Genomic DNA, 26,144 nt, shown 5'->3' on the forward strand with positions numbered 1-26,144 from the left:
ATTATTATAATTTATTATATTGTATATATATTATATTAATTATTGTATATTATATATATATATATATATATATATATATATATATATATATATATATATATATATATATATATATATATATATATATATATATATATATATATATATATATATATATATATATATATATATATATATATATATATTATATTATATATTATATATAATATTAATATTATATATATATATATATATATGTAATAATATATTCTATTGGTGCTTCTAAATTAACGTCTATCTACCAACCACAAACTATCTCATTTTTGCTTCGTAGCCCCCTCCCATAGAAAAATAAATTTTATGTACATATTTATTTCATATTTTTGGTCCCGTGAGGAAAAGTGATTCTCTGATATCATTCCCGGCGCATATATACTGTTGCAAAGGTTCTTGCAAGCCCAGTTGAAGCATCACCTCATTGCAGTTATGAAAGAAACTCAATTTTTAAATTCTTTAGTTCAATGGTAAAAGTGAATTTTTTCAATTTGCAGTATCAGTTGAAAGCCAATTTCAACACGATCTCCTGTTGGAAGCGAATATTCAATTGTTAGGTTACACGAGTTGTGATTATCTTATGCAGACGGTTTCTGGGGAAATTCTGATAAGTCCAAAAAGTGGTTGTTTTGACGATAAAACTAATAGTTTCGATCTTAGCTAATTTCTCATATTTGTTAGCCAGATTTTCAACAAAGACTTAATGCTCAAATAAAGGTTCAGTATTTTTTATTTGTTGATTAGTCATCTGTAAACTTATACCTCAGCTGCAAAATTGCAGCTGAGGTGAAGCCCTAGTTTTGGTTTTGTAGCATATTGTTTCAAACACTTACCTAATTTTTAATGAGATCTGTTTCTGAAATAATTTTTTTGCAATCCTTGTTTAAAGCACTTAATTTATAGAGCCAATGGATTATCCTGTTGACCGGTATTCTACTCCATATATTTCGCCACTGATGACAATGGAACCATCGTTTGGACGGCCGTTGGATCACCCGTTTTCTGAACGTCGAGATTTGATCCCTAGTCGTGGTGTAAGTTTTAAACCTAGAACTGTTACTACATCAATTACTCATTAGTTCCTTGCATGAGCACGCAACTGCAAAATTTCTGGACATTCTAAATGCATTTCAGATTAGATATGCCTAATACATTTGATTAAAAAAATTGCTTGTAATTTGATCTAAATCTTTAATTTTCTCTAAGAAAGGAGGGTGAGGCCAAAGGTCGAGTTTGTCTGTGATTCTTTTAAGCAATTGATAGTTTTATAGACAGACTAGCCTAAGCTTGGCCAGCCAAATAACAGATGATTATGATTCAGAGCTAAATCTAAATTGATTGATGGGCTGTAAGGCCAGTTAGATGGACAAGGCCTGTGCCAGTGCTGGTCCTCGCCCATTCCGTTTCAGGTTTTTGGCAACCTTCTTATAGTCTTTTTGTAGAGCAAATTTGTGTATGAATTCCTATTAGAAATGTAAGACATCCCAATCGGGAATGAACAAAAAAGGGATGTTTTCACTTCTGTGGAATTGAAGTTTTAGTGAATGCTTACCATTATTTGTATTTGAAACAAGAATTGTTAAAGAGACATAAAAAATTTTAGTGGTTCTATGGTATCCATGTTATTTTTTCCACTTTTTTTTATTTAAATAGCTAATGAATTAATAATTTTCATTATTGGCAACAGAATAAATTAGTTTTAGCGTATAAAAGGCTTTTTTTTGTGGTATCAAAACATTTTTACCTGTAATAAGGGCAATTCATGGTTTGTCTTGGTACTTTGATACAACGTTGTTTATATCCGAGGCCACATAGTCTAGTCATGTAGATTTGCCTCAAACTAACAGAAAGCTTGTTCGACTATAACGGAACTTTTGAATAGAAATTTCGTTTAAGCTTTATTGAGGCTTTTTATATCTTAGTAGATTTTAGACGATACAACTACATGATGTGCGTTTGTAGAATCTTCCTGATTTGAGAAGGAACGAGCCGTGTATTATTTTGTTTCAAATTATTTACCTTTTTGAAGCATTTTTAATGTACATGAATCGACGTAGTACATTTCTGAAAGATGTTCTTCATCATCATTAATCAAACAGACGCTTGAAGTTCTTCCGGTAATGACACAAATTAAGGCGAGATGGTCTTCCTTACAAATTTGGCCATGACTTTCCCACGCTCCACTTCACTTACTCTCCCAGTGTAATGCTTCTGGCTTTTTTTCTTCCAAGTGTCACTGGGGTCCTGGTAGCTCACTATGACTCAGGATCCAACAGTCGATTTGGTTTCTCTTTCTAGTTTCTTCTGTGTCAACTTCCGGTTCTGTGTCCGAGTCAGAACTTAAGCCTTGCAAGTTGTAATCCTTAAGTTCAGCACTGATGCTGCTGTCTCGGCTGAAATAGGCCACTAGGTCGTCATCGCTTTCTTCGTTTGAAGTGCTCGCCTTTATATCTTTTTTTACCACACATCAGTTTTCTTTTTTCTAGGATTAGCCGTTTTCTTCTCTCCGACAGAACGCGACTGTGTATTAGGTGGAAGATCAACTGGTTCGTCAACCGGCATTGAGCACTCAGAATCTGACTTTTCAGTTGACTGTTCCCCGACTGTGCCAGTATCCCTTCCTCTAACACTCCGGCCGGCAGGCATCGTTAGCCTTTTTCTGTCACGGCCTGCTACGTTATTGTTTTCATCTGCTAAAGCCAAGGCTTCCTCAGGACAAAACCTGATTTCTCTGAGATAAGAAACAAGACGGTCTTGAAGTTCATCACAGTTTTCGTCAGTTAGGTCACCAGGTGGCAGACGAGCAAGCACTATTTCTGGCTAAAACGGATACCGTAGATCCCGCACTTTTCTTAACCAACTGTGAGGTTTGTTGGAGCATTTGCTTCAATCGACCTGAGAAGTGTTGAGAAGCTTCGGAAACTGAGTTTTTTCAACGGCACTTAGATTTCTTCCTGGTCCCATCTTTCACTTGTCTAGAATTTCTCTCCACTTCCGTTAGAAAGGGGCAAAAAATGCAACATCAAGTGGCTGTAGAAGATGAGTTGTGTTTGGTACCAGGAACTTGACAAGAATGTCATTTTCCTCACATACTCTGACTAGCTTCTGGGGACAGCTCCATGAGAGGTTGTCACCAACCAGTACTTTTTTCCAGATAGCGGACGGCAGTAGGGCAAAATAATCTTTTTGAAGTAAAGTGACGCCATCAAAAGTGACGCCATCAAACAAACCAGACTTTGTTCTATTGTATCTCGCACGAGCGGGGCCGCCGATGGTCCAGGTATCGTACAAATTGATTGCACTGTAGCACACATAGGAAGCACAATACCACCTCTGTACCTGTCATCATTCGCGAAAAACTCGCTTTTGAGGGGGGCATAACCTTTTCCGGATATTTCGTGCCGCATATCACTATCACTTTTCTTCCCCGGCTCGTCAGTCAGATTCGTCTCATCATAGTTTATGATATTTTGAGGAGGAATTCCTTCTGTGTCTTTCGCATATTCCTAAAAAAAACTGCCTAACCGAAGCTTGATTCACTTTTGCTCTAGCTCTTTTTATGTTTGAGGCCATTCTTTCTAACAGTTCTCCCCTGTGTCTTTCTATAAATTTCTTCGCCCACCGCATGCCAGGAATATTGTCCTTGATTGTGCAAGATGATCTCCCTTGGCGATCTAGGTGATACTTCACAAAACACCTCAGGTCAAAAGTTGTCATGTGTCCACAAGTCACCAAGCTTTTCACGAGTTCTTCCTCTTGAAACTCGTCGATCTCGGGGGGTCTTCTCATCTTTAAGGCTTTATGATCCTTTTTTCTTGCTCTATGATGTCTATAGAGGACACTTTTTGGGATGCCAAATTTATCACCAGCTTCTCTATAAGTAATTCCGCCTTTAACGGCGGCTAGAGCACGTTCTAGGGCATCCTTGTCCACCTGCTTTCTTCTTACGCTCATGTCCCTTGATTGAGCACTTTACAACCTGAAAAAGACAGATTTTAGTATAAAAAAAAACTAACGAGATGACAGTTATCCTCGACGATCTAGCTCTCAGCTCCGCTTTTCTCCTCAAGTTGTGTCATCAGACAACACTTCTAGACCTAAAAAAAAAACTACCCAATCTGTCTTCTTTTTTTTACACAAAAAATTGCTAAACTAAACAAAATATGGCACAATTCTGTGTAAAAACGAATGGACTTACCGACAGTAATTTCAGTTTGGCAATATCCCTAAAACATCTCCAGGTATCTAGGTCTAAGTAACTTACCTGGAAAATTGTCCCTAGATTGGGCTGCGTCCCTTGTTATGTGGTTTTACGGTATATTCTTCTATTCGCTGTAATTCTCTGTGTTAAAAATAAAATCAATCATTAGCTAAGATCTGGTTTAATCACCAGAGAAATGACGTCTTCGTAGCTAATAGTTTTTCGTATTTCAGACCTTATTCTAAGTAATTCTATTTCAGAATGACTTCTTAGATGATCAAGTGTATCCCGATAGACCTGAAACTTCACAAAGGAGCAGGCTAGGTCCTCCAGCCAAATTTCCAAAAACTTGGCCACCAAAAGGAACCAAAAAGCTACCAAAAAGAGGTAGCTTTAGAGGAAAATTTCGTGGTAAAGCAACAAACAGAAGTGGAGCACCAAGAAACCGAATTTGTAAGTGATGTCGCCAGTACTCTTTTGACCTTGTTTCAATTTGTTATAGCTCATAGCCACTGTAATTTGCGAGAACCTAACTAAATTGGGTCGAGGCTCGGGCCTAAAAGGCCCATTGCGTCCACATCCCAGGCGGTTGAGCTTGCAGAGTCACACCATTGATTCTCACTCCAAGTAAAGCCTTGATATTGAAAACACCGGGATTTGAACGTGTGTCCTGTAGGATATAGGATGCAAGTCCAGTATGCTATCCACTTGGCTAGGGCGTAACCCAGTTGCGGTTCTAGCCTCTCTTGTGCCGGGGTCAAAATCTTGATTATCACCCCCCCCCCCTCCTCATGTCTCCCTAATTTTAAGGCCAAATTTTAGCAATGTTTCATTTATTAACAAAATTTTCCATTTTTTTAAATCTGACTTTTTTTTTACTTTAGCCTTTGCAAAAATATTAATTATTTCGTCTCAATTGATTGCTTCTAATTCTTTAATTTGGTCTAATTACTTTTATTTTCAAGAAGTGGTGATGAAGATATGGGGAAAATGAAAATTTCGGATTCAATTTGCTTATACCTACTGCCAACTGTACCTTCTACTTTATTCTAATAAAAAGAAAAATTCAAAAATTACAAATAATCATAACTGTTATATTATTTATTTGAAATTTTGCGTCCCTAAAATTTCTATGCCTGGGTCAAGTGCCATTCTGCCCCCCTCTAAAAACGCCAGTGGTATAACCACAGTAATAGAATACTGCTTTACTATCTAGAATTATTGATACCCAGCGCATAATAGTGCAAGCCGGCGTGTACATCCAAACAACCAAATGGAGAAGAGCTCTTTTATTGTCAAAAACTATCGGTAAGGCAAATCAAAAGGAAAATGACCAACAGCAATAATTGGCCAATATAGTTTCAACGCAAACAATATAAACAAAGTGTTTAAATGTTTCATGATAGGCTATAAAGAACAAATAAGCTAAAATTTCTGTTAATTTTTATAGTCAATCAGCTCTGTTCTTAAAGCCCTTTGTTTATTAAATTTTCTGTCGTTACGAATTCGCTGATTAATTATATTTCGAAACTGCTTTTTTTATTTTTGTTTTTTTTTTACTTAATTTCACTTCATTGTAGCTTACAAGCACTATGACAAAAGATTTCGTTTTCAAAGTATAGATATCTTAGATAAGGGAAACTATAATTTGCTGTATATTAATCATCTCTAATTTTACTTGTATGAACGAACGATGATCTATTTCATACATTTGAAAAAAAAAACCTGGTTGAACTTAACACAGCTTCATTCATTTGAAACTGTATAGGAACCACAATGATCAAAGAATTTGTAACCTGGTGGGGAAATTTTGTTTTAGCGAACTGTGATTCATCATGTATATTTTGTTATGCAGTATTTAAACTTTTTCTAGAAAGTAAATGTTCAATAGTGGAAATATCTGAAAGCGTAGTCTCCAATCTTTCGAATGTAATTAAAAGGGAATAAGATCGATGCAGAGATAGCTTATCACAGGTCCGACCTTTACTAGTAGAAAAGATTTTACATTTTTATTATTATTGTTATTTTACTCCAAGGTTTTGAACAAAAGCTGCTGATATATTTCTGCTAATGTGTGGATTAGAGTCCATTTATAGACACACAAATATGGAGTTTAAAAACATACACGATAAATTCATATTTCAACGAAGTGAGTAAAAGACATGAATGGGCTCTTATCCTACAGTAAAAAAGGGCACAAATAAATAAGGGGTGGACTTAATATGAAAGAGACTTGACTGACAGAAAAAGACCATTTATCGAAGATTTTTGGGCTTTGATTTTAATAATGAAGCTCTAAAAGTGCTAAAACGTCGCATAAGAAAATGTTGATTTTATTTTCGAGCCAAGTTGACTCAACCCATGCTGAGATGCTGTTTAAAACTTCCATATGTTCTTACACATCCAGATCAGGAACATGTTTAAGCAAATAAACAAATACCCAAAAATGGGGCCTTTTGAACCCAAAATTGGCCTAGAGTACTTTGTTACACGGTCTATTTTCTGAATCTCTGGAATTGAAAGCGAATTATAACAAACTGTATACGAGGTTTGTTCAAGAAGTATCCGACCTTAATTTTTTGTGCGTAAACAAATGAATCTGGGGTGGCAGGATTTGGTGCACGTGCACTAATTAACCCTAGTTAATTAGCCCAGGAGTTTTAATCAATGAGAACTGGTTAAGTTTCCTCGGAGAGGTTAACGTACCAAGAATATCAAACCAAAATATATTTTTGTTCCCTGTACCTACAGGGTTTGCCCGGAAAGTAATAGGACTGAGTCGATTTATAAACATCTATTGAGCTAATCGTTACAATTCTTTAAAAACTTTCAAAATAAGCTCTTTCTGCGTCAATGCAGCGCTGCCAGCGCGATTTCCAAGCATTCAATCGTCACGGTATGCATTCTCCGAAATAGCCCTGAGAGGCGCGGTGCACGCTGCTTGGATCCCCTCTGTCGCCTCAAAATATTTGCCTTTCATCGGCCTTTTCAGGCGAGGAAACAAAAAAAAACCGGAGGTCACATCTGGGCTGTAGGGCGGCTGCAGAAGCGTTGGGATGCCAACGTTGGTCAGGTAGCTGTTCACGAAAAAGGCGGTGTGAGCCGGGCGTTGTCGTGGTGCAACTTCCAGTTGGCTGTGATGTCTTGGTGGGCCCGACTGATCCTTTGTTTTGAGTGTCTTGAGCTCTTCCACGTAAAACGTGACGTTGACGGTTTTTCCAGTAGGAATAAGTTCCTGGTGGACGATGCCTTTGATGTCAAAAAAGACCATGAGCATCGTTTTCACTTGGGATTTGCTCATTCTTGCCTTTTTTGGGCAAGGAGACGCCGACGTGTACCACTTGGAAGATTGCCTCCTTGTCTCGTGATCATGCTCAAATATCCAGCACTCGTCACCTGTGATCATGTTATGCAAAAGTTGGGGGGTCACTTTCACACATGTTAAATTTTCTTGGCACACTTCCACTCGCCGCAATTTCTGGTCGTCAGTGAGCACTTTTGGGACCATCTTCGCGCACACCTTGCGCATGTTCAAATGTACCTTCACAATGTCGCGAACGACAGATTTTGGTAAATTTAACATTTGGTTAATTAAACGAATACTTAGTCGCCGTCTGAGTTCAAAACTTTGCTCACACGAGTCAGATTGTCGGTTTTTGTCGAAGGTCTTCCAGTACGGTCTGCATCAGCGACCTCTTCCCGGTCCTCCAAAAAGGCCTGGTGCCATCGAAACACCACTTCTTGCTAAAGCGACATCTGGGTAAGCCTGCTTGATCATATCTAACGTCTGCCGCATATTTACCGAGTTTCACACAGAATTTTATCGCGAACCTCTACTCTAACGAACGCTGCGTTTTCGGCTTGCACCACTCACAGAAAACACGTCACGCAAAAATGCCTCTCCTGGAGCTTGGAGACAACTGACCAGCAGCTCGTTTTTAGCTAGGAAAGCCCTCTACCAAACCCGTCGGAGCGCGGACGCACCGAAGTACAGTTGTGGCGAAAGAAAATTAGTCCTTTTACTTTCCGGACAAATCCTGTATCTTAGGAATGTTCGTACCTGGAAACCAAGATTCTTCTTTTAGTATATCAAAATAAAGGTGTTTGGTGGTGAGTATTTTTTTTTTTTGCTGATTTTTTACCGGTGTTTTTTTTTCTTTTTCTTTTTTTTTCTCCTATTACTACCACAAACCGCATGAGGTCTTATTTATAGAAAATAGATTTCTCAATATTTCCTAATTTATTAAGATATATGGGTAGGTAAGTTTCCACTTAACCAATTTAAACAACAGGATTTCCTATAACTGCTCTTGGCACTTTAAGGATTTTAGATACTGACTAGACGTTAAAAAAAGCTTTTCAGGTGACAATTCCATTCGTTTCAATAATCTGATCTTATGCTTTCTTTTTTCTATGTGTTAGTATTGTTTCCCTTCGAGCACGTTTGAGAGGGGTAGTTGACCTTTTTTATTTAGCATTTCAAGGGCTTTAGTATTCAGTGGCTTTCTGCTTTTCGGTTATTCATCTTTACTTTTAATGAAGATTTGGCAGCAACAAGAGATTGGATCTTGCTCTATAGTGGGGGCTCTCTGAGGAAATGAGCATGCAAAGCTTGTGATGAATCTTGAGTTGTGTGTGGGCCAAATTCATGCCATCTGAAATAGTGGGCATCAGATTACTAACACTGTGGCAGTTGCTGCCCCAGCAGCATTTTGGTGGGGCCCGGGTTATGAGAAATAAGAATACTAATATACCAGTAGCTAACCAGTAAATGTTCTTCTTTTTTTTCAGAGAATCAAGAAGACCTGGATCAAACAGCAAGGAAAAATTTAATGTTTTTTTTTTATTATTTTCTTTTGTTTTTCTGTAGACTTGAAGATTAAATAGTTTCTCTGTATCTTGTTTCTCGTATGCAAAAACATGGTATAGATTTGGAAAAATTTTCTCCGTCAGTTGTGCAAACATATGATTCTTAGGGGAAAATTCCCTGCAAGAGTGCAGAACTCCCCACTCTTGGTATGCAGAAACTAGACAATAGTTTTCTTCATTGTCTACAGATCTGTTTAAATCGGATTCATTACATATATGCCTACATTTTTTTTTTTTCAAAAATGTAGTCTACAATGCTGGCGTTACGACCGTATTCATTGGCGAAGTTCAAAAATCTTTAGCATCTCTTTTTCGACTTCTCTTCATTCAAAATTTAGTTTTGAATTCATTCAGCCGTTATTGAATTCATCTATTTACCTTTTTTCATAATCAACCTTGTCGTGTCGTATAATAATCGTTTTAAGACTTCTATTTTGTATTTAGTGGGCTTTGACTTTAAAAAAGTACATACGCTCATGGATCTTTCTTTCATAGTGTTTTTTGTTTCATTCTTTAACTAACTTTTGTGGAGGTTTTTCTTTCACAAACAAACTATTGCTCGAAACTTAATCCTAGGAATTGAAAGATGAATTTCTGTTAAGAGCGGAATGGCCTTTTTTAGACATATTCATAGGCTTCACAGACAAGTATATATTTTCTGAAACCTTAACCGAACAATTACAAGGTGAGGATATAAAAAAAAGTTAGATCAAGGCTTCAGATTTTGATGAAATGATGCACTAGAAGATATAGTATAAGTAAGGAAACCTCAATTAAATTTGGCGAATTAAGCGGTAAAAAAAACATTGTATGGGCAGCGGAACTTGGGTTGACACGGCGAGACTGTCAAGACTCGGAGAATCTCTTGACACGGGCAGTGAACGGAAATAAACACATACACTATTCCGTTCTCTGTCAATGTGTTTGCCAAGCCAAAAAAAAGACCGCAAAAAAAAACCGATTTACTGCCGAATTACTGCCTGGGCTTGGCCAAACAAATAGAGAACAGAATAGTGTATGTTTATTTCGTTCACTGTCCATGTCAAGAGATTCCCCGAGTCTTGACACTCTCGCCGAGTCAACCTAAGTTCCATTAGTCGAAAGACTTGGAATGCATCTTTTTCCTTTTGGAATGCACCTTAGGATCGCACAGATGCTAGTGTAAAAAAAAAACTTTTGGCTCCGCTCATAATACTTTGCCAGACAAGTAACGAGCTTTCATTAGGGTTGTGAATTGTTGCTTGGAAAACAAAACTATTTTCAGATAAAGCTATTTTCTATCATTTTGCCGGGTTTGATTATTTGTTGATAGTAGCAAGTAAGTATTTTCAATGTGCTTCACTATTTCTGTCACTATAAAATGTGTTATTAAGCAACATGGAGTGAACTACGAAAAAGATAGTCACCGTTAAGGCATTCAAAGAATAACAACCGTTAAGGCATTCAAAGCAGTCTTCAGTTCATATATTAAAACCACTGTATATATAATTAGCAGTATGATCTTTCAAGTTGGTTTCAAAGGCATTTTAAGAAAGTTTCTGCCAAAATACGTGTTCCAGGGAAATTGGACCGCTGATGGCAGATCAAATGAGAGGAGCTGTTTGTACGCGCTGATATAAGTATAAATATATATATATATATATATATATATATATCAAAGTATAAACACATACAACAAGTACTGACAAAACCTATCCTCTCCACACAAAAAGTGACCCTTTGTCCGCGTCTCCGGAGACGATTCCATTCCTATTCGAACCTGGCGACTAAATTTTTCAAGTTCCGTAGGTGATTATGCTTGTTCCGTAAAAGCTGTATTAAATTTAATTTATTGGCTCGGAGCGATTAAGTAGTACAACATTTCCCCTCTAGAGGCGCTGAGGTACGCGGGGTCACTTTTGGAGTTTTGTCAGTATGTGTTTATACTTTGATATATATATATATATATATATATATATATATATATATATATATATATATATATATATATATATATTTATAATTAGTTCAGATGTTTATAGGAATTACAAGTAGGTTTCGAAGTCTCGAGTTGGTTTTAAAGGCATTTTGAAAAAGTTTCTGCCAAAATCCGTGTTCCAGGGTAATTGGACCGTTAATGGCAGATCAAATGAGAGGAGCTGTTTGTACGCGCCGATATATATATATATATATATATATATATATATATATATATATATATATATATATATATATATATATATATATCGGCGCGTACAAACAGCTCCTCTCATTTGATCTGCCATTAACGGTCCAATTACCCTGGAACACGGATTTTGGCAGAAACTTTTTCAAAATGCCTTTAAAACCAACTCGAGACTTCGAAACCTACTTGTAATTCCTATAAACATCTGAACTAATTATCAAATGAGAGGAGCTGTTTGTACGCAACGATATATATATCGTTGTCTGTAGTACCGAGGAGCTCATTAAGGAGATAATCAAACATAAGTTTTAAAAAATTGTGCCCCTTTGTTAAAATAAGGAAAAAAAATTCCTTATTTTCACAAATTTCATCAACCCCCCGCCCCCATGTTTAGAAATCCTACGTAGGCCAATCAGTTAAGTCCACTGAATATAAATAATATATTTTCATAATTTGTATATAAATTAAGTCATACCTGTGAGATTGGACAGTTGCAAACCACTTGGCCGGCTCACCAAGTTTTTTTTTGCTTTGGCAATTACGACTAATACAATTTCGAACCATTTCTCATTGATTGACGCATACCCACTAACCCGCTAATGCATGAATAAGTGGGAGGAGCTTTTTGTTCGCACCGAGAATGAAGAGCCAGAAATCATCTGCGGTAAACTTACTGCCTAATTATATATACAGTGATTCAAGCAGTTCGTGGCAACGAACCGTAAATAAGGAGCGACCCGGCTAAATAGTAACCGAAACTCTAAAAAACGGAATTTTGATATCAATAGATGCATCAAAAGAATTGGTTTTTCATGCTTATTTCAAATATAGAAGTTTCATCAAGTTTAGTCTGACCTATCAAAAGTTACGAGCCTGAGAATATTTGCTTTCTTTTCGAAAAAAGGATGAAAATCACACCATCAGATTCCCTACTGTAGACCCTACAGTACTAGCCTTCTGAAGAAGTTTCAAGCTCCTATCTGCAAAAATGTGGAATTTTAATTTTTTGCCAGAAGATAGATCACGGATGCGTGTTTATTTATTTTTTTCTCCCAGCGGTGATCGTATCGACCCAGTGGTCCTAGAATATCGCGAGAGGGCTCATTCGAACGGAAATTAAACGTTCTTGTGCTCTTTTTAAGTGATCAAAAAATTTGAGGGTAACTAGGCCCCCTCTCACGCTCATTTGTTTCCCAAAGTCACCCGATCAAAATTTTGAGATAGCCATTTTGTTCAGCATAGTCGAAAAATCTAATAATATGTCTTTGGGGATGACTTAATCCCCCACGGCCCCGGGGGAAGGGCTGCAAGTTGTGAACTTCGCCCATTGTTTACATATAGTATTGGTCGTTGGGAAGTATACAGCCGTTTTCAGGGGGGGGGATTCTTTCTGATGGGGTGGTCTGGGGAGAAGGTTACGTGGGAGAATCTTTCCATAGAGGAATTTTTCATGGGGAAGGGAATTTTCCATGAAGGGGGCGCCGGATTTCCCAGCATTGTTTAAAAAAGGTCAGAAATCAAATAAAAAAACAAGTTTTTTTAAACTGAAACTAGAGAGCAACATTAAAACTTAAAACGAACAGAAAATATTACTTATATTAGGCGGGGCGCTGCCTCTCCTCAATAGCTCGCTCTAACGCTGAAGTCTTTTTTACGTTTAAAAGAGGTTATTATTCTAATTAAAGAGCCTTTGTGATTCAGGAGTCATTCTTAAATAACTGGAACAAAAATCAAACTTAGGTTATAATAAGGTTATTATTGGTTTTAAAAAAGTAAAATTAATATGTAAATTTTGTTTTAGTTATTCATGTATGGTGAATAATCTTCAAAACCTGCATTAGTTGAAAAACGCTCAGAAATTAAATAAAAAAACAAGTTTTTTTTTAACTGACAGTAAGGAGTGACATTAAAACTTAAAACAAACGGAAATTATTTCGTATATAAAATGGGCTGTCCCCTCCTCAACGCCCCGCGCTTTACGCTAAAGTTTGACTGTTTCTCACAACTATAGTTTTTAAACAAAAAAAAACTTCAGCGCAAAGAGCGGGGCGTTGAAGAGGGGACAGCCCCTTTCATATACGGAATAATTTCTGTTCGTTTTAAGTTATAATGTCGCTCCTTGCTTTCAGTTAAAAAAAAACTCGTTTTTTTAATTAATACTTATAAAAAAAAAAAAACCGTTGCTAAGATATCTACATATCTATAGCTATATTGGGCTTGAATAAGTCCATAAATAAAGTCGTCTTTTTTCGTGTTAATGTTAGGGAATAAAGTTTAGAAATCTATAAAGTGCTTTGACGCTGAAACCCCAAATGTGGCTGTCGGCAAAAAAGTGGCTGCAGGCAAATAGGCTTCTGAAGGGCTCATACAGTATGATTTTTATGAGCAATGAAGGGTATAGTCGGGTGAACAGACATCGTTACTAAAATACAATGTTTATTTTTTAGTGTTAGCAACGTGCCTATTCATAACCCCTTTGATTTTTATTCTTCTCTATTAGGTAGAAACCAGTGGGCATTAGCCAATTATATTCTTTTCTTCTCCTACGAAATGAGTTTCCTGCAGTGTTTTCACAATGTCACAGCTTTTCTCCATTCATGTTTCTGTTATATTAGGAAATTATACGAAATTAGAGGCACAGCCTAGTTTATACAAAACCGTCGCACTGATAAGGGCTGCGTGTACTGGTGTACAAATGATGTCTACCAAATAATATAAATAAATGATGACAGATTGCAGAGTCTAAAGAAACAGACTAACTGAGCTGTAAAGACTTGAACTGAGCTAACTAATTTCTTCAGGTTTTTGGGGCCCAAATCCAGACGCAAAAGCTTTATTGTGACAACTGACGGGCTAGAAAGACCCGCAGTTTTTTTTTTTTTTCAGTGTCTTAAAATGTAAAAGGGCGAACAGTAAGCTGACTGCTTCACAGAAAAGGCAGCATATTCTCAGCTAATATTGAAAATTTGCAACACATGGACGCTCAAGGAATAATAATTGTTTTGTGAAGCCATCGAGTAGCATATTAGATGCGATTGTGTGAGCTTAAATATCTATATTAAATAAGTCAACAAGTTCTCAAATAAAAATATTCAGTTTTAGGAAAGTTTCAATCTTGAACAAGTCAGCATGAAAAAAACGCTAAAAAAAAGGGTTAACCGAGAAAGAAACTATTTCGAAGGCTGGTGTAAAATACGCCTATTTTTAGCTTGAAAAATGATACAAATACCGTGTCCCTGAGAGTAGTGAACCCTCTAAGGGCAATTAATAGCTGTAGACCAATAATTCTCAGGTTTTTTATAACTTTTCCATAGTTGTCCCTTTTAAAGATGATCAGATGGTTGAAGAGCCTTTTCATTAGAAATTAAATAGAAGTATTCAACAAAAACTGAGAAATCCAAATAGTTTGCGCAACGGTGCCATATAGCAATAGCACGACATGGTGCGACCAGTGCAACTTTCGAGATGTTTGACATGTCTAATTTATTTTGACTGATTAGTGTGAAAAAGTTATATAACTTTTGTCTAGATGGTTGCGAATAGAATTTGCTCCTGGGGAGCGATTTTGAAACATCATCATGGGAAAAAATCACTAGAACGTTCTTCGTAAAAACGTATCACACCCCCATTATTCATAAATCACTAGACAATTAAAGCATCAAATTGTTCTCTAGAATTTGATCACCAACAGTTATTAGCAGATTATCAATTTTTTTTTCAAGTTTCTGTGGATCAGAAAAATAGTAAGAAATTTCCTCTCTAACAATTTGTATGCTTTTTCATTACCTCAAAGATATGGTAATCGATGTTAATCTAAAGATAGAGTAAAAGAAAACGCGGAATATGCGTGTATATCCCTCCAAATTCTGAGAAGTCAATCTTCAGATTCAATCTAAGACCGAATCCAATTCATAGATATTGTTGTAGTAATTGATTTTACTGTTGCTTTATCTCTGCAGTCACTTCTTAAGGTAAGAAATTCGGAATGACTCCTCGCGTTTATTACCATGATTGTAAAAACTACTAGCAGTGATATGGCAAACAAGGTTGATAAATGTTTCTAGAACATATCCTAAGCACAGAATGTTACTTCAATTAAAGTATTTTTGAACCGAAGACACGGAAATAATAACAATATAAATACGAGTTAGAGTAAAGCTCTTTTGGTGTACACACTCATCATTTGAAGTAGCAGACCTGAAAAAAAACAGCACATACAACTTCTCAAAACTACTTGTCTTGACATTTTTGTCTTAAAAGAATTAAAGAAAAATAATGAACACTTGTTACTAATTTTTTCCTAAACTTTCTACCAAAAAAAAAGGAAAAAATTCTCAAAGGCACCAAGGTATTCAAGGGTATGTCTCTCAGCATACTAGGATGGTGATCATTCATGTTTGGAACTATTGCCTGAGAATTCCTAATACGGCACTCATTTGCTAGTCATAATGTATCACTCTTATTAGAAAAGAATAGTAACTGTGCAATAGCTTTTCTTTTAAAATGGAAATAAATAATTAAGTTTATTTAGTCAAGAATATAAGAACTGATCTGCAGATCTAAGAGTACGAACCTCGGCAAGCACATACGTACAATTGTAAAATTGAGCAGCTTCCTTTAAAGCCTATAAAATACAACTTCTTTATGTTAAAATTAACAAATTTAAAAAAAATATGTGTACAATTTCACGACACATTGAAAAAACAATGAATTATGAAAATGAAGAGTGATCTGCCTTTTGGCACAAAAAAAACTCCAAAAAGATAAAAATGACCGTGAGAAAGAAGAGATAATTTACTCGAAAGATTGGCACAGCAGATTTTCCACTTCTTGTTTATGGAGTAAGCCAATGCCTACAGCAGGTGCAGGCAGCTCTTTCCGGCCAATAAAATCTAACTTCTTGCCAACAAGATTCTCAAATCGAGGTGATACAAAGCTCCAGGCACCCATATTTCTAGGTTCTTCCTGATTCCAGATAAAATGTTGAGCTTTAGGATACTTCTTTAATTCAGCTTGCAGGAGAACTGTTGGAAATGGGCATAATTCCTCAACTCTAATTATAGCGACATCATCAATTCCGCGTTTTTCCCTCTGTTCTGCAAGAGCATAATAGTGTTTTCCACAAGCAAAAATTACTTTAGTGACTTTTTGGGGGCTTACAGTCTCGTCCCCTATGACTGGCTTGAAACTCGAACTGGGAGACATTTCTTGAAGAGTAGATGATGCAGAAGGAAGACGAAGTAGAGTTTTAGGGGAAGCAATGATCAATGGTTTTCTGAAGCTTCTAAGCATCTGCCGCCTTAATAAATGAAAGTACTGAGATGATGTCGTGGGATTTGCAATTTGAAGGTTTACATCATCCCCATCTACTTGAGTTTCACTTGAGTCACTAAGCTGTAGGAAACGTTCAATACGACAAGACGAGTGTTCCGGTCCAGCACCGTCATATCCATGTGGCAAAAGGATAGTAATACCACTCTGCAAGAGCCATTTGGCTTCACCAGATGATAAAAACGTGTCAATTATAATCTGTGCTCCATTAAAAAAGTCACCAAACTGAGCTTCCCATATCACTAAAATATCAGGACGTTCAATACTCATCCCATATTCAAAGCCCAATACTGCCTCTTCCGATAGAATACTGTTAGCAATTTCAAGGTGACCTTTCTGATTAGGGAACAGTTCATTTAGAGGTATGTATATCTGGCCTGACGTTTGATCAACAAGCATTGCATGTCTATGTGAAAAAGTGCCTCTTCCCACATCTTGGCCACTAATCCTGACGTCAAAACCTTGACAAAGCAAAGAACCGATAGCTAATGCCTCTGCTGTAGCCCAGTCAACAGAAATGCCTTGATCGACTTTTGAAAGCCTATTTCTTATGTGCGTTTTTAGCAAATGTGGATGAATGTGAAAAGCGTTTGGATACTGACAGCTTTTCGACCCAATATATTTTAGAAGCGGTACTTCAATTCCAGTATCCCACTGGGTTAAATTATGATTTGATTGACAAATTCCCTGCCACTGCTTTGAAAAGCAAGGCACTGGAGGCGAAAAAGAATCCAAATTTTTATAACTTTTGCTTAATTGTTTATTGTAGTCACTCACTATTTTACTAACTTCTTCATTAGATATAATTCCTTGATCAATTAGCTGCTTTGCATATTTATCAGGAATTGTTTCACGGTTGTTGATGAGTTTGTACATTCCAGGATTTGTAAAAGTTGGATCGTCAAGTTCGTTATGTCCCCATCTTCTGTAACAGATTAAATCAATAAATATATCTTTATTATATTTATGGTGATAGTCGGCAGCAATAATTGCAGATTTTATGACAGCTTCTGGATCATCTCCATTAACATGTAGCACAGGTGCTTCTATCATCTTTGCAACGTCAGTCGCGTAACGAGATGAACGTGTTCTATCTCCTGGAGTTGTATAACCGATTTGGTTGTTAATAACTAAATGTATGCTTCCTCCAACTGTGTAATGAGGTACTCGAGATAAAGCTAGGGTTTCTTGGATAATACCTTGACCAGCAAGAGCTGCGTCTCCATGCACTTGTAAGCATAATACTTTTGTCTCCCCGGTATCTGAATAGGAGCCACTTTTCTTCGATTGTTGTTTAGAACGAGTCTTCCCAACAACGACAGGATTGACAGCTTCTAAATGAGAAGGATTAGGTATCAATGTGAAATGTACACTACTGTCACTTACATGTATGTCAGTGGAGATAGAAAGATGAGATAGGACATCGCCAATTGTTTTGAAATTTTCAGGAAACTCAGAATGTCCTTTAATTTTTCTAAATACAAGTTCAGGTGGAAAGTTAAGGATTCCAGTTAAGAAATTTAAACGTCCACGGTGAGCCATACCACAAACTACATCAGTGACACCTTTTCTGCTACACTGTTTAAATATTTCCATAAAAAAAGGCATCATACTTTCTGCGCCTTCACCACCATACCTTTTCACCGTGGGAAATTTACTGCTTAAAAATTGGTCAAAAACTTGGCTTTTTAACATTTCTTCCAAAGCACCTCTTTGTTCGTCACTGTTTAATGTGTATTTATTTTTCAATAAAGAAAGCAGGAATCTTTTCTCATCATCTTCCACATAGCCAAACTCATAACCAATATTACCACAAAAAACACTTGAAAGCTCTTCAGCAAATTGAAAGGCTGTCATTTCAGTTCCGTCTATGAAAAGAGTGTCTGAGCTGCTAATATGAAAAATTTCAGGATGTAGTTGTAAAGGCACAGGAACCGAAGAGCCGATTTGCTGGAGAGGATCAATCCTAGCGTAAATGTGCCCTTTCTGTACAAAAGCCTCAACCAGGCGACAAACTCTGTGATCAGATTCAGTTATAACAGCCTGGTTTTGTACTTCCATTACCCGCGCACCGTAAACCGGAGTTTTTGAATGGTAAAAGGATGTTGAGCATATTAGATTTTTGGTTCGTTGACATAAAGCCAAAGATTTCTGCATTATACAACTAGGATGGCAGTGTGTAGCTTCTCAATTTATCGATTAATTCACCTAAAAAAATAAATGCAAGATCAGCAGAGTAGGAAACAGAAGATAACAGTGTAGAAATAGTAAATCAGAAAAGATAATGAGGTTTGAAACTGTACAATCATACTTCAACACAAAAGTGGTTATGTGATTACCTGAAATTAGTCTTAAGAACCTTGGACAACTATCTGTAATTCATGTTTAACCAAACGCAAAAAAAAATTGTCCTTTCTTTTATTATTATATTTTAAACAATAAATAAACCACTCCGCATTTTGGCTCTCAACAAAATTAAATTAAAAAACAGTTTTTTTCTCAACGAAAGTAAAGAACGATACTAAAACTTAAAAGAGACAGAAAGTATTCCGTATATGAGGGGGGCAGCCCCCTTCAACCCCCCATTTTATTCTAAAGTATTATAGTACTATCCTTAAGGCATTTATGAGTGCGATTTTACTCGAGTAGTTGTTCTTAAAGCCTTGGAACCGAAAAATCAACCTTTAGCGTAAAGAGTAGGGTATTCAAAATGAACATCCGTCTCCACAATCAGAGGGGAGCTTTCGCCCCCTTAGCACTCATGCTGCAAGTTATATACTTTTTTTGTCCATTCATGCATTGATAAGCAAAGGAGGGAAGTCAGAGGTTAAATCCGTAACCCTCTGAATACTCATTTAAAGCACGTCTCGTAGGAAGTTAAATGCATTGGCTTAAAACAGCTTCTTTGGTTTTAAGTTCCCCTCCCGTTCCCATAAGAAAATCCATTAGCCAACACCATGATAAATAATGTGCAAATGTGTCATATACCATAGTTACTTTTGTTCTATAAACGGACTGTAACAAGGGTTCACTTTCATGAGCTATGTTTAAGTTTAGGCATGACTAGTATACTGCACGTCAGCATTGCTTCTGAGACTGGGAGGCTAAATAAATACCCTCTCAATAGTTATCAGCATGTATTGGCCCCGTTCACACCAAAATTACTGCCTTACGGGCAAAAATACTATGTGACAAATTCCCGTGGCGGAATCTCTATGGTTACCCTAAAAACGGGATAGATGTTTAAATGCGCATTTGAGCTAATTCTCTTGTAATAATCGAGGATTATGGATTATAGATGGTCCTTCTCTGGAAAAGTAAGAAATTTCATATCTCATTGATAGATGTATTGAGGTTCTCATGTGTTCAATTTTATTGCATCGTTTCCATGAAGTATCGCACCCCTTTTTAGAAAATTTAAATTCTTAGTTCTAAAGTTATGCATACTTTTATGTGCTAATAGATTTCGATGAACAACTTTAAAACTAATATGTTATGCAAATTTAGAATCACCAGAGATAATATACTTAGTTTTTAGATTTCGTTGACAATGGTCAATCTTCGCTTACAGTTTGTTACTATGAACTTTTTGATCCAACGCTCTCTTTAATATTATAGAAGCTACTACTCTTTCCTTCAATCCACGTTTTTTACATATACGTTTTATATTCGTACAACTCTACTTCAAGAATGATACTTATCCTTGAAAAAATGCACCCCTCCAAATAATTATTTGGACAGGGGAGGGTCTGAAATAACAAAAATGAATTGTAGGATGATTATTTCAACAGTTGTCAATGTGAGCCCTTCCCATGGATGCCGACAGGGTCACAGGGTTGCATGCCCTCAGGGTAACAAGAAGACATTACAAAATGTATATAATTAGTAAAATGAGAAGTATTACCATTTAAATTTAAATTAAGATTTAAATTTATTTAAATGGTAATTTAATTTACCATTATTTAATGGTAATTTAAGTAATTTAATGGTAATTTAAATTACCATTTAAATCTAAATTAAGAACGAAATTCCTGGTAGTACACGCCCCCTCTCTCCTTGGAAATTTCTTGATGGCGCTCACGATGCCCCCACCCATCACCTCGCCACCGTCTGAACCGTTAAGCATAAAAAGTTAGTCTCTTATATTACACGAAAAATGGTTTCTGCAACACGAGGGAAGCTATCACCCCACAGCACCCATATTCAAGGCCGTACCCTGTGGGGGGAGTTATTGGGGTTTGAACCCCCCCCCCCAAATGTTTGTCTGACTCGTAAAACGTAACAAAAATGGACATTAACAAATTTTGTATGCGTTTTTTTGTGTACCCCCCCCCCCCCGATTTTTTTTTTAGTAAAACCCCCTCCGAAAAAAAAATCCTGGGTACGGCCTTGCCATATTACAGGCTTAATCCAAAATATTTCACAAATAAAGGGAGAGTAGGAGATTAATTTCGAGTTCCACCCCACAAAACTCCTTCTATAAGGTTTACGTAGAGTTAGAAAATCAGAGCATAAAAATGAACTTGATGACATTTGAATACCCCCACCACACACACACACACACACACCTACACAAAGCTCCACCACCACTCCTGCATAATAACTGAAGCGCAATTATGCATCAATGTACATTATCGATGAGCAGTTTTATCAGTGCTCGAATGAAACAACTTAGTTAATGAAGCTTTAAAACAAATGTCTATGATAATTGTTTATTTCGATTTTTGAAGCATTCTGTTTAGTTTGCTTAAGCAATATTTTGAACTAGCAAATCAATAACTATTAGCCGATTTATTTTCAATACATTTGAAACAAGTGGATATAAAAGGAAGGAAACATTTATGAAAATTTGTTGCATTTTGAACTAATGGAACAGAATTAGTTGTTTCAAATTCTTCACAAATAAGAATTCCTATACGTTTAAGCAGCAATTCATAATTCAATGTTATAATTGGAAAAAAGCTGTTCAAAATGGATTTTTTCTTTCTTATTAAAATGCAAGTTAAACTCTAGCCTATTTGGGAGGCAGTTGCCCCACACATACTTATGGTAGTTTGGACGTTTTGAAGTTGACACTTTGTTTAATTTTTGTTCATTTCTGGTTTTGCTTATTCAATCACGGGGATTTCTAGTTATTCTCAGTTTAACTTAATTATCCTTTTAATTTCTGTCCAATTAGGTTTAATATAGTCTATTCATTTAGAGAAATGTCGGCTCGTTTGAAGTTTGACTTAATATATACCTCTGTTTCTGCTTATTTTGGGTTTTAAGATCCCTTTTCACTTTTCTTAGGAAACAATTATTTTGTGATTTTTTTAAATAAGAAATGAGGAAAGCAACACTTGATAATATATATATAGTTTTTTTTATTGTTTGTATTGATCAAGTTTAGCTGCATCCTAGACGTTGGTGTTCAGTATATTGGTAAGTGAAGCTGGATGAAACGGTATATTATATTGGGCTCTGGAGGAATGTTTCTAGTATGATTTTATTTTTCCTTGACAAGCTAAAAAGCTTCTTTTTTCAATAGATTAGTGGAAGTTAGAATAGGATCTTTGTTCATTTCCTTTTAATGGAACCATTTTCTTTTCATGCATCCCATTCAAACTTTAAAATTGTGTAGCAAATGCATACAATATACACGGTATCAACTAGGACCGAACCTTTTTTTTTTTTTTTTTTTTGAAGGGCCACAATTTTGGGGGAGGGGTGGGGGCAACTTTGAAAAGGTGCCAAAAACAGGAGATTCGTTTGAAAGTACAAAAAAATATAAGAAACATTGCAAAAGCCCAAAATATACCAGAGGGAGAGGGGGACAGGGCACCTAGGTCTCAATCCACTGCCTACACATGTCTCAAATTAATAATAATCAAAATGTACATTTCTTAATATTAATAAACCAGCTATAAAATACAGATACAGTAAAAAAAATTGGGTACCCCACCTACTCAAAGCTCCACTGCCGCTCCTTCATAGTAGCGGATGCGCAATTATACAGCAATGTACATAGTTTTATAAACCCTTAAATTAATCAAATTAGTTACTGAAGCTTTAAATAAATGTCTATATCCGATTTTTGAAGCATGCTGTTTAGTTAGAAATATTCCAAAAGACTTAAATTTATCAGGGGGAATGGGGGACACGGCACAAAGATCATGATTCCCTACATACACCCATCACTCAAATAAATGATAATCAAAATGTACATTTCGTAATAGTAATAAACCAGCTATAGAATACACATACATTAAAAAAGAACTTTACTGAATTCTACTATTTAAAAAGAAAGCATAGCACATGTTAAAAGAAAGCACATGTTATTTGAAAATTCAGATAACTGGTAATTTTTAACGATTTATGTTCTGTTTCAAACTTTCTCCCACTCCCTCTCCCTTCAATCTAGAACAAAAAAAATATGGAATGGACCCTTAGTTCGGACCAAGCTGTTTCATGTACATAGGCCAAGTCAGTGAATGCGTAATTCGTATACTCTGTAAACTATTCAATTTCACCGTGCCCCCTAAAATATAGTAAAAATTCAGTTTTTGTTAAGCAGACGCCAATAAAAACATTTGCCCACACGGTTTGAAGGAGGTACTATTTGAATTAGAAGTCAAATTTATATGAACCCCAAAATAAATAGATTCATATACGACATTTGTCAATGACATTAAAATGAGTTGCTATTACTTACTTTACTTGTACTTGTTGGGAGAATCAGGCTTGTCCACCTTACCCGGCATCAAGGTTCTTCAAGATCTGTTTAGATCGAGTAATACGGTCTGCTACCAGCTACTTTGAAGGCGGGAGCCATTGGGTTGTTCATCTGTGAGCAAACTTTCTGACCCCCCCTCCCCCCCCCCCGACAGGTTCAAGATCTGACTAAACCAAGTTCCGTCAGTTTTTTCGCTGCCCTACTTGTCGTCTCTTCCATGAGCTAGAGGGGCTCAGCTAGAAGTATTCGGCAAGGCAATTACTCTTGTGGCCTGCGTAAGACATAACCCAACCATTTGAGTCGATGCTCCTTGAACATGATGGCAACGCATCTCTTGATACCACACATTCGTCGTATATGGACGTTTGATACGTAATAACTAAAGTGCATCCTGTGGATAAACGCAGAAGGTATGCTCAAACACCTTCAGTGCCTTTTCGTATAGTCGCTTCACTGACCAAGTTTCGCATCCATAAAGAAGGATCGTTCGAACCAAATCCAGGTAAGCTCGTACTTTAGTGCGTACACAAATTTCACACTGGTTTTCTGAGGGAAGCAAAGACCGTCTGTGCTTTCTGCAGTCGCTGTTGGAATATCGGCGTCTGAAGATCCATCAGTACAAAGCTTAGAGCCATGTTATCTGAAACTGTCGACCTGATCTAACTACATTTGATTTACAGTTAGCAAAAGAGGATCCGTGTGATTTATTGCCATACATTTTGTCTTTCCTGTACTAACTTTCAGGCCAATGCGAACTGCCCATGTAACCAGTAATCGAGCATAATTTGGGCTCTCTCTGGGTCTCAGAGGATTCCGTCATCTTCAGCCTAGTCGAGGTCTTCAAGTGAAAGGTTCTGTCCAATCTGAACTCCTGGATGAAAAGATTCGGAGACAGGACGCAGCCCTGTTTTACTGCAAACTCAACCGAACCCCTTGTAATATGTTGTAATATGTGTACAAAATTTAATCTACAGTAAGATTCGTTATATTGTTTTTAAATACTTACTTAATATGAGAGTCAAGTGAATATCACCTAATACCCGGAAATGACCACTAAATGAAACTGGCACCCAGCATTCTATTGAGCGAAGTTAAATGATCTGTACAAAATCAGTAATGAATGATTCACGGGAGTTTACTTGAGCACTAGCTTTAATTTATTTATGTCTAGAAGAAGAGCAGAACAAAATTTAAAGAAAAATAGGGAACTAACCCACCTCTATGAATGTTGAGTCTTCGGTGAAAAATAAACTAATTGGCCCGCATTTAATCTTATGTATGAACCAAAATAACATCCAGTTAACATTAAACTATGCACATACTAAAATGATGTCTACACATATCAAATGTGTATCTATCTATGCATTTACAAATTTATGTGTTTGTATGTTTACGCGCATATATATTTGTATGCAGGCTGACTCCGCAGTAAGACCCCCCCCTCTCTCGGACATGTGGGTGTAACCCCACATATCCGAGAGGGGTCTTACTTAAGGAGCTAAGCCTGCATACATATATATATTATTATAATATATACCGTCCTGTATATTGCATTCACCGCTCTTTTATTAGTATAATAAAAGAGTGGTGAATGTAAATTATTTATATCGTTTAAATAGTATTAAATTTTATTTAAACCGTCTTAAGAGGGTTTCTATAATAACACAGAGATATTGATTTATATCTACCCTGGAAGATTTGTTGTTCCAGGGTAAATAAAATCATTATCTCATCTAATACAACCCTCTTAAGAGGGTTTAAAATTTAAAAGAGATATAAACATACTAGTATACATACTAGTAACATACTAGTATAGGCTACATACTAGTAAACATACTAGTAAATATACTACTAGTATGTTTATACATGTTCTTGTACATACATTTCATTAAATTACTTTTCTTATTTAATATGATTTAAATGACGTTCTATATACATAAATTAGTTTAAAATTTTAGGTCCAAAAACCCTTAAAATCACTAAAAATCAGGTTGAACATTACGTTTAAGGAATTTTGTATGTAATTTTCTCAATATTAATGAGGGGTCTATTGAGTTTATTCCGAAAAATGACCCTATTCAACATGCTGCCTTAAAGTCTGAGAAATGTAAATTTTAACTCACCCCGATTTTAGCTCCAAAAACTTCTAAAATGGGAATTCCGACCCCCTCCTGCCAACAAGTTCACTTAAAATGACTGGTGAATTAATCTTGCTAAATGCCGCAGTTTTCATGATGATTAACATTAAAGTTTAGTTTTTTCCTGATACAGGTTTTATGTACTATTTGAATAACGCTATATGTTAAGCTTTGACTTAGCCTCCGAGAAAAACGCCTCCCTCAAACTGCTTCATTCATAAAGCGTTCTCGGGGGGGGGGGAGTCTTTCTCCCCTGGCTGAATTAAAGAGTAAGATAAGTTAAGCTACTGGGCTCATACCCCAGTGATAGAGAAATCTCTCTTTAAATGATTAAATGATTGTGCTTATTTTTTTCCTACGTCCTTATGGTATCTGCTCACTCCTGATTGGGTTTGTGGATTAGAATAGAAATAAACTCTTTGAGATTTATCCCCATTATAATTGAAGAGAGAAAGGAAAATAGACTAAAATATTTTTTAATTCAATCGGTAGCTTCAGTGATCTTTTTAGCGAGTACACTAAATTAATCATTTTCATTTTTGACCCCCCTTGCCCTATTAATTAAGATCGGAGCAGCCCCGTTTCACATATGACTAGTGAGTATTTCTAAGTCTATGTCATGGAAGATCTTAGCCCTCTTAATAACTTTTCAAAAATTTGGACCTCTTCTAGGGCTAATTATAACCCAATTTA

At 36.3% G+C, this 26,144-nt stretch overlaps 2 protein-coding genes across 2 annotated transcripts in view; one reads left to right on the forward strand and one right to left on the reverse strand.

Annotated features, from left to right (window-relative positions):
* Positions 1-9,131, forward strand: part of LOC148940859 (uncharacterized) — a 52,286-nt gene extending 43,155 nt beyond the window's left edge. Inside the window, exons 8-10 of the mRNA XM_089105634.1 lie at positions 937-1,067; positions 4,495-4,687; positions 9,026-9,131. Of these exons, the coding sequence (XP_088961760.1) occupies positions 937-1,067; positions 4,495-4,687; positions 9,026-9,027 (326 nt within the window). The 3' untranslated portion in view covers positions 9,028-9,131. The remainder of the gene's footprint in view (positions 1-936; positions 1,068-4,494; positions 4,688-9,025) is intronic.
* A 6,125-nt stretch (positions 9,132-15,256) lies between these two features.
* The window catches only part of LOC148940860 (2-oxoadipate dehydrogenase complex component E1), a 204,379-nt gene continuing 193,491 nt past the window's right edge, over positions 15,257-26,144 (reverse strand). Inside the window, exon 2 of the mRNA XM_089105337.1 lies at positions 15,257-18,806. Within this exon, the coding sequence (XP_088961463.1) occupies positions 16,062-18,755 (2,694 nt within the window). The 5' untranslated portion in view covers positions 18,756-18,806 and the 3' untranslated portion in view covers positions 15,257-16,061. The remainder of the gene's footprint in view (positions 18,807-26,144) is intronic.

Source organism: Artemia sp. Qi Xiang Cuo, chromosome 19, assembly GCF_049724085.1.
Source record: "Artemia sp. Qi Xiang Cuo chromosome 19, ASM4972408v1, whole genome shotgun sequence".
Classification (NCBI taxonomy): Eukaryota; Metazoa; Arthropoda; class Branchiopoda; order Anostraca; family Artemiidae; genus Artemia; species Artemia sp. Qi Xiang Cuo.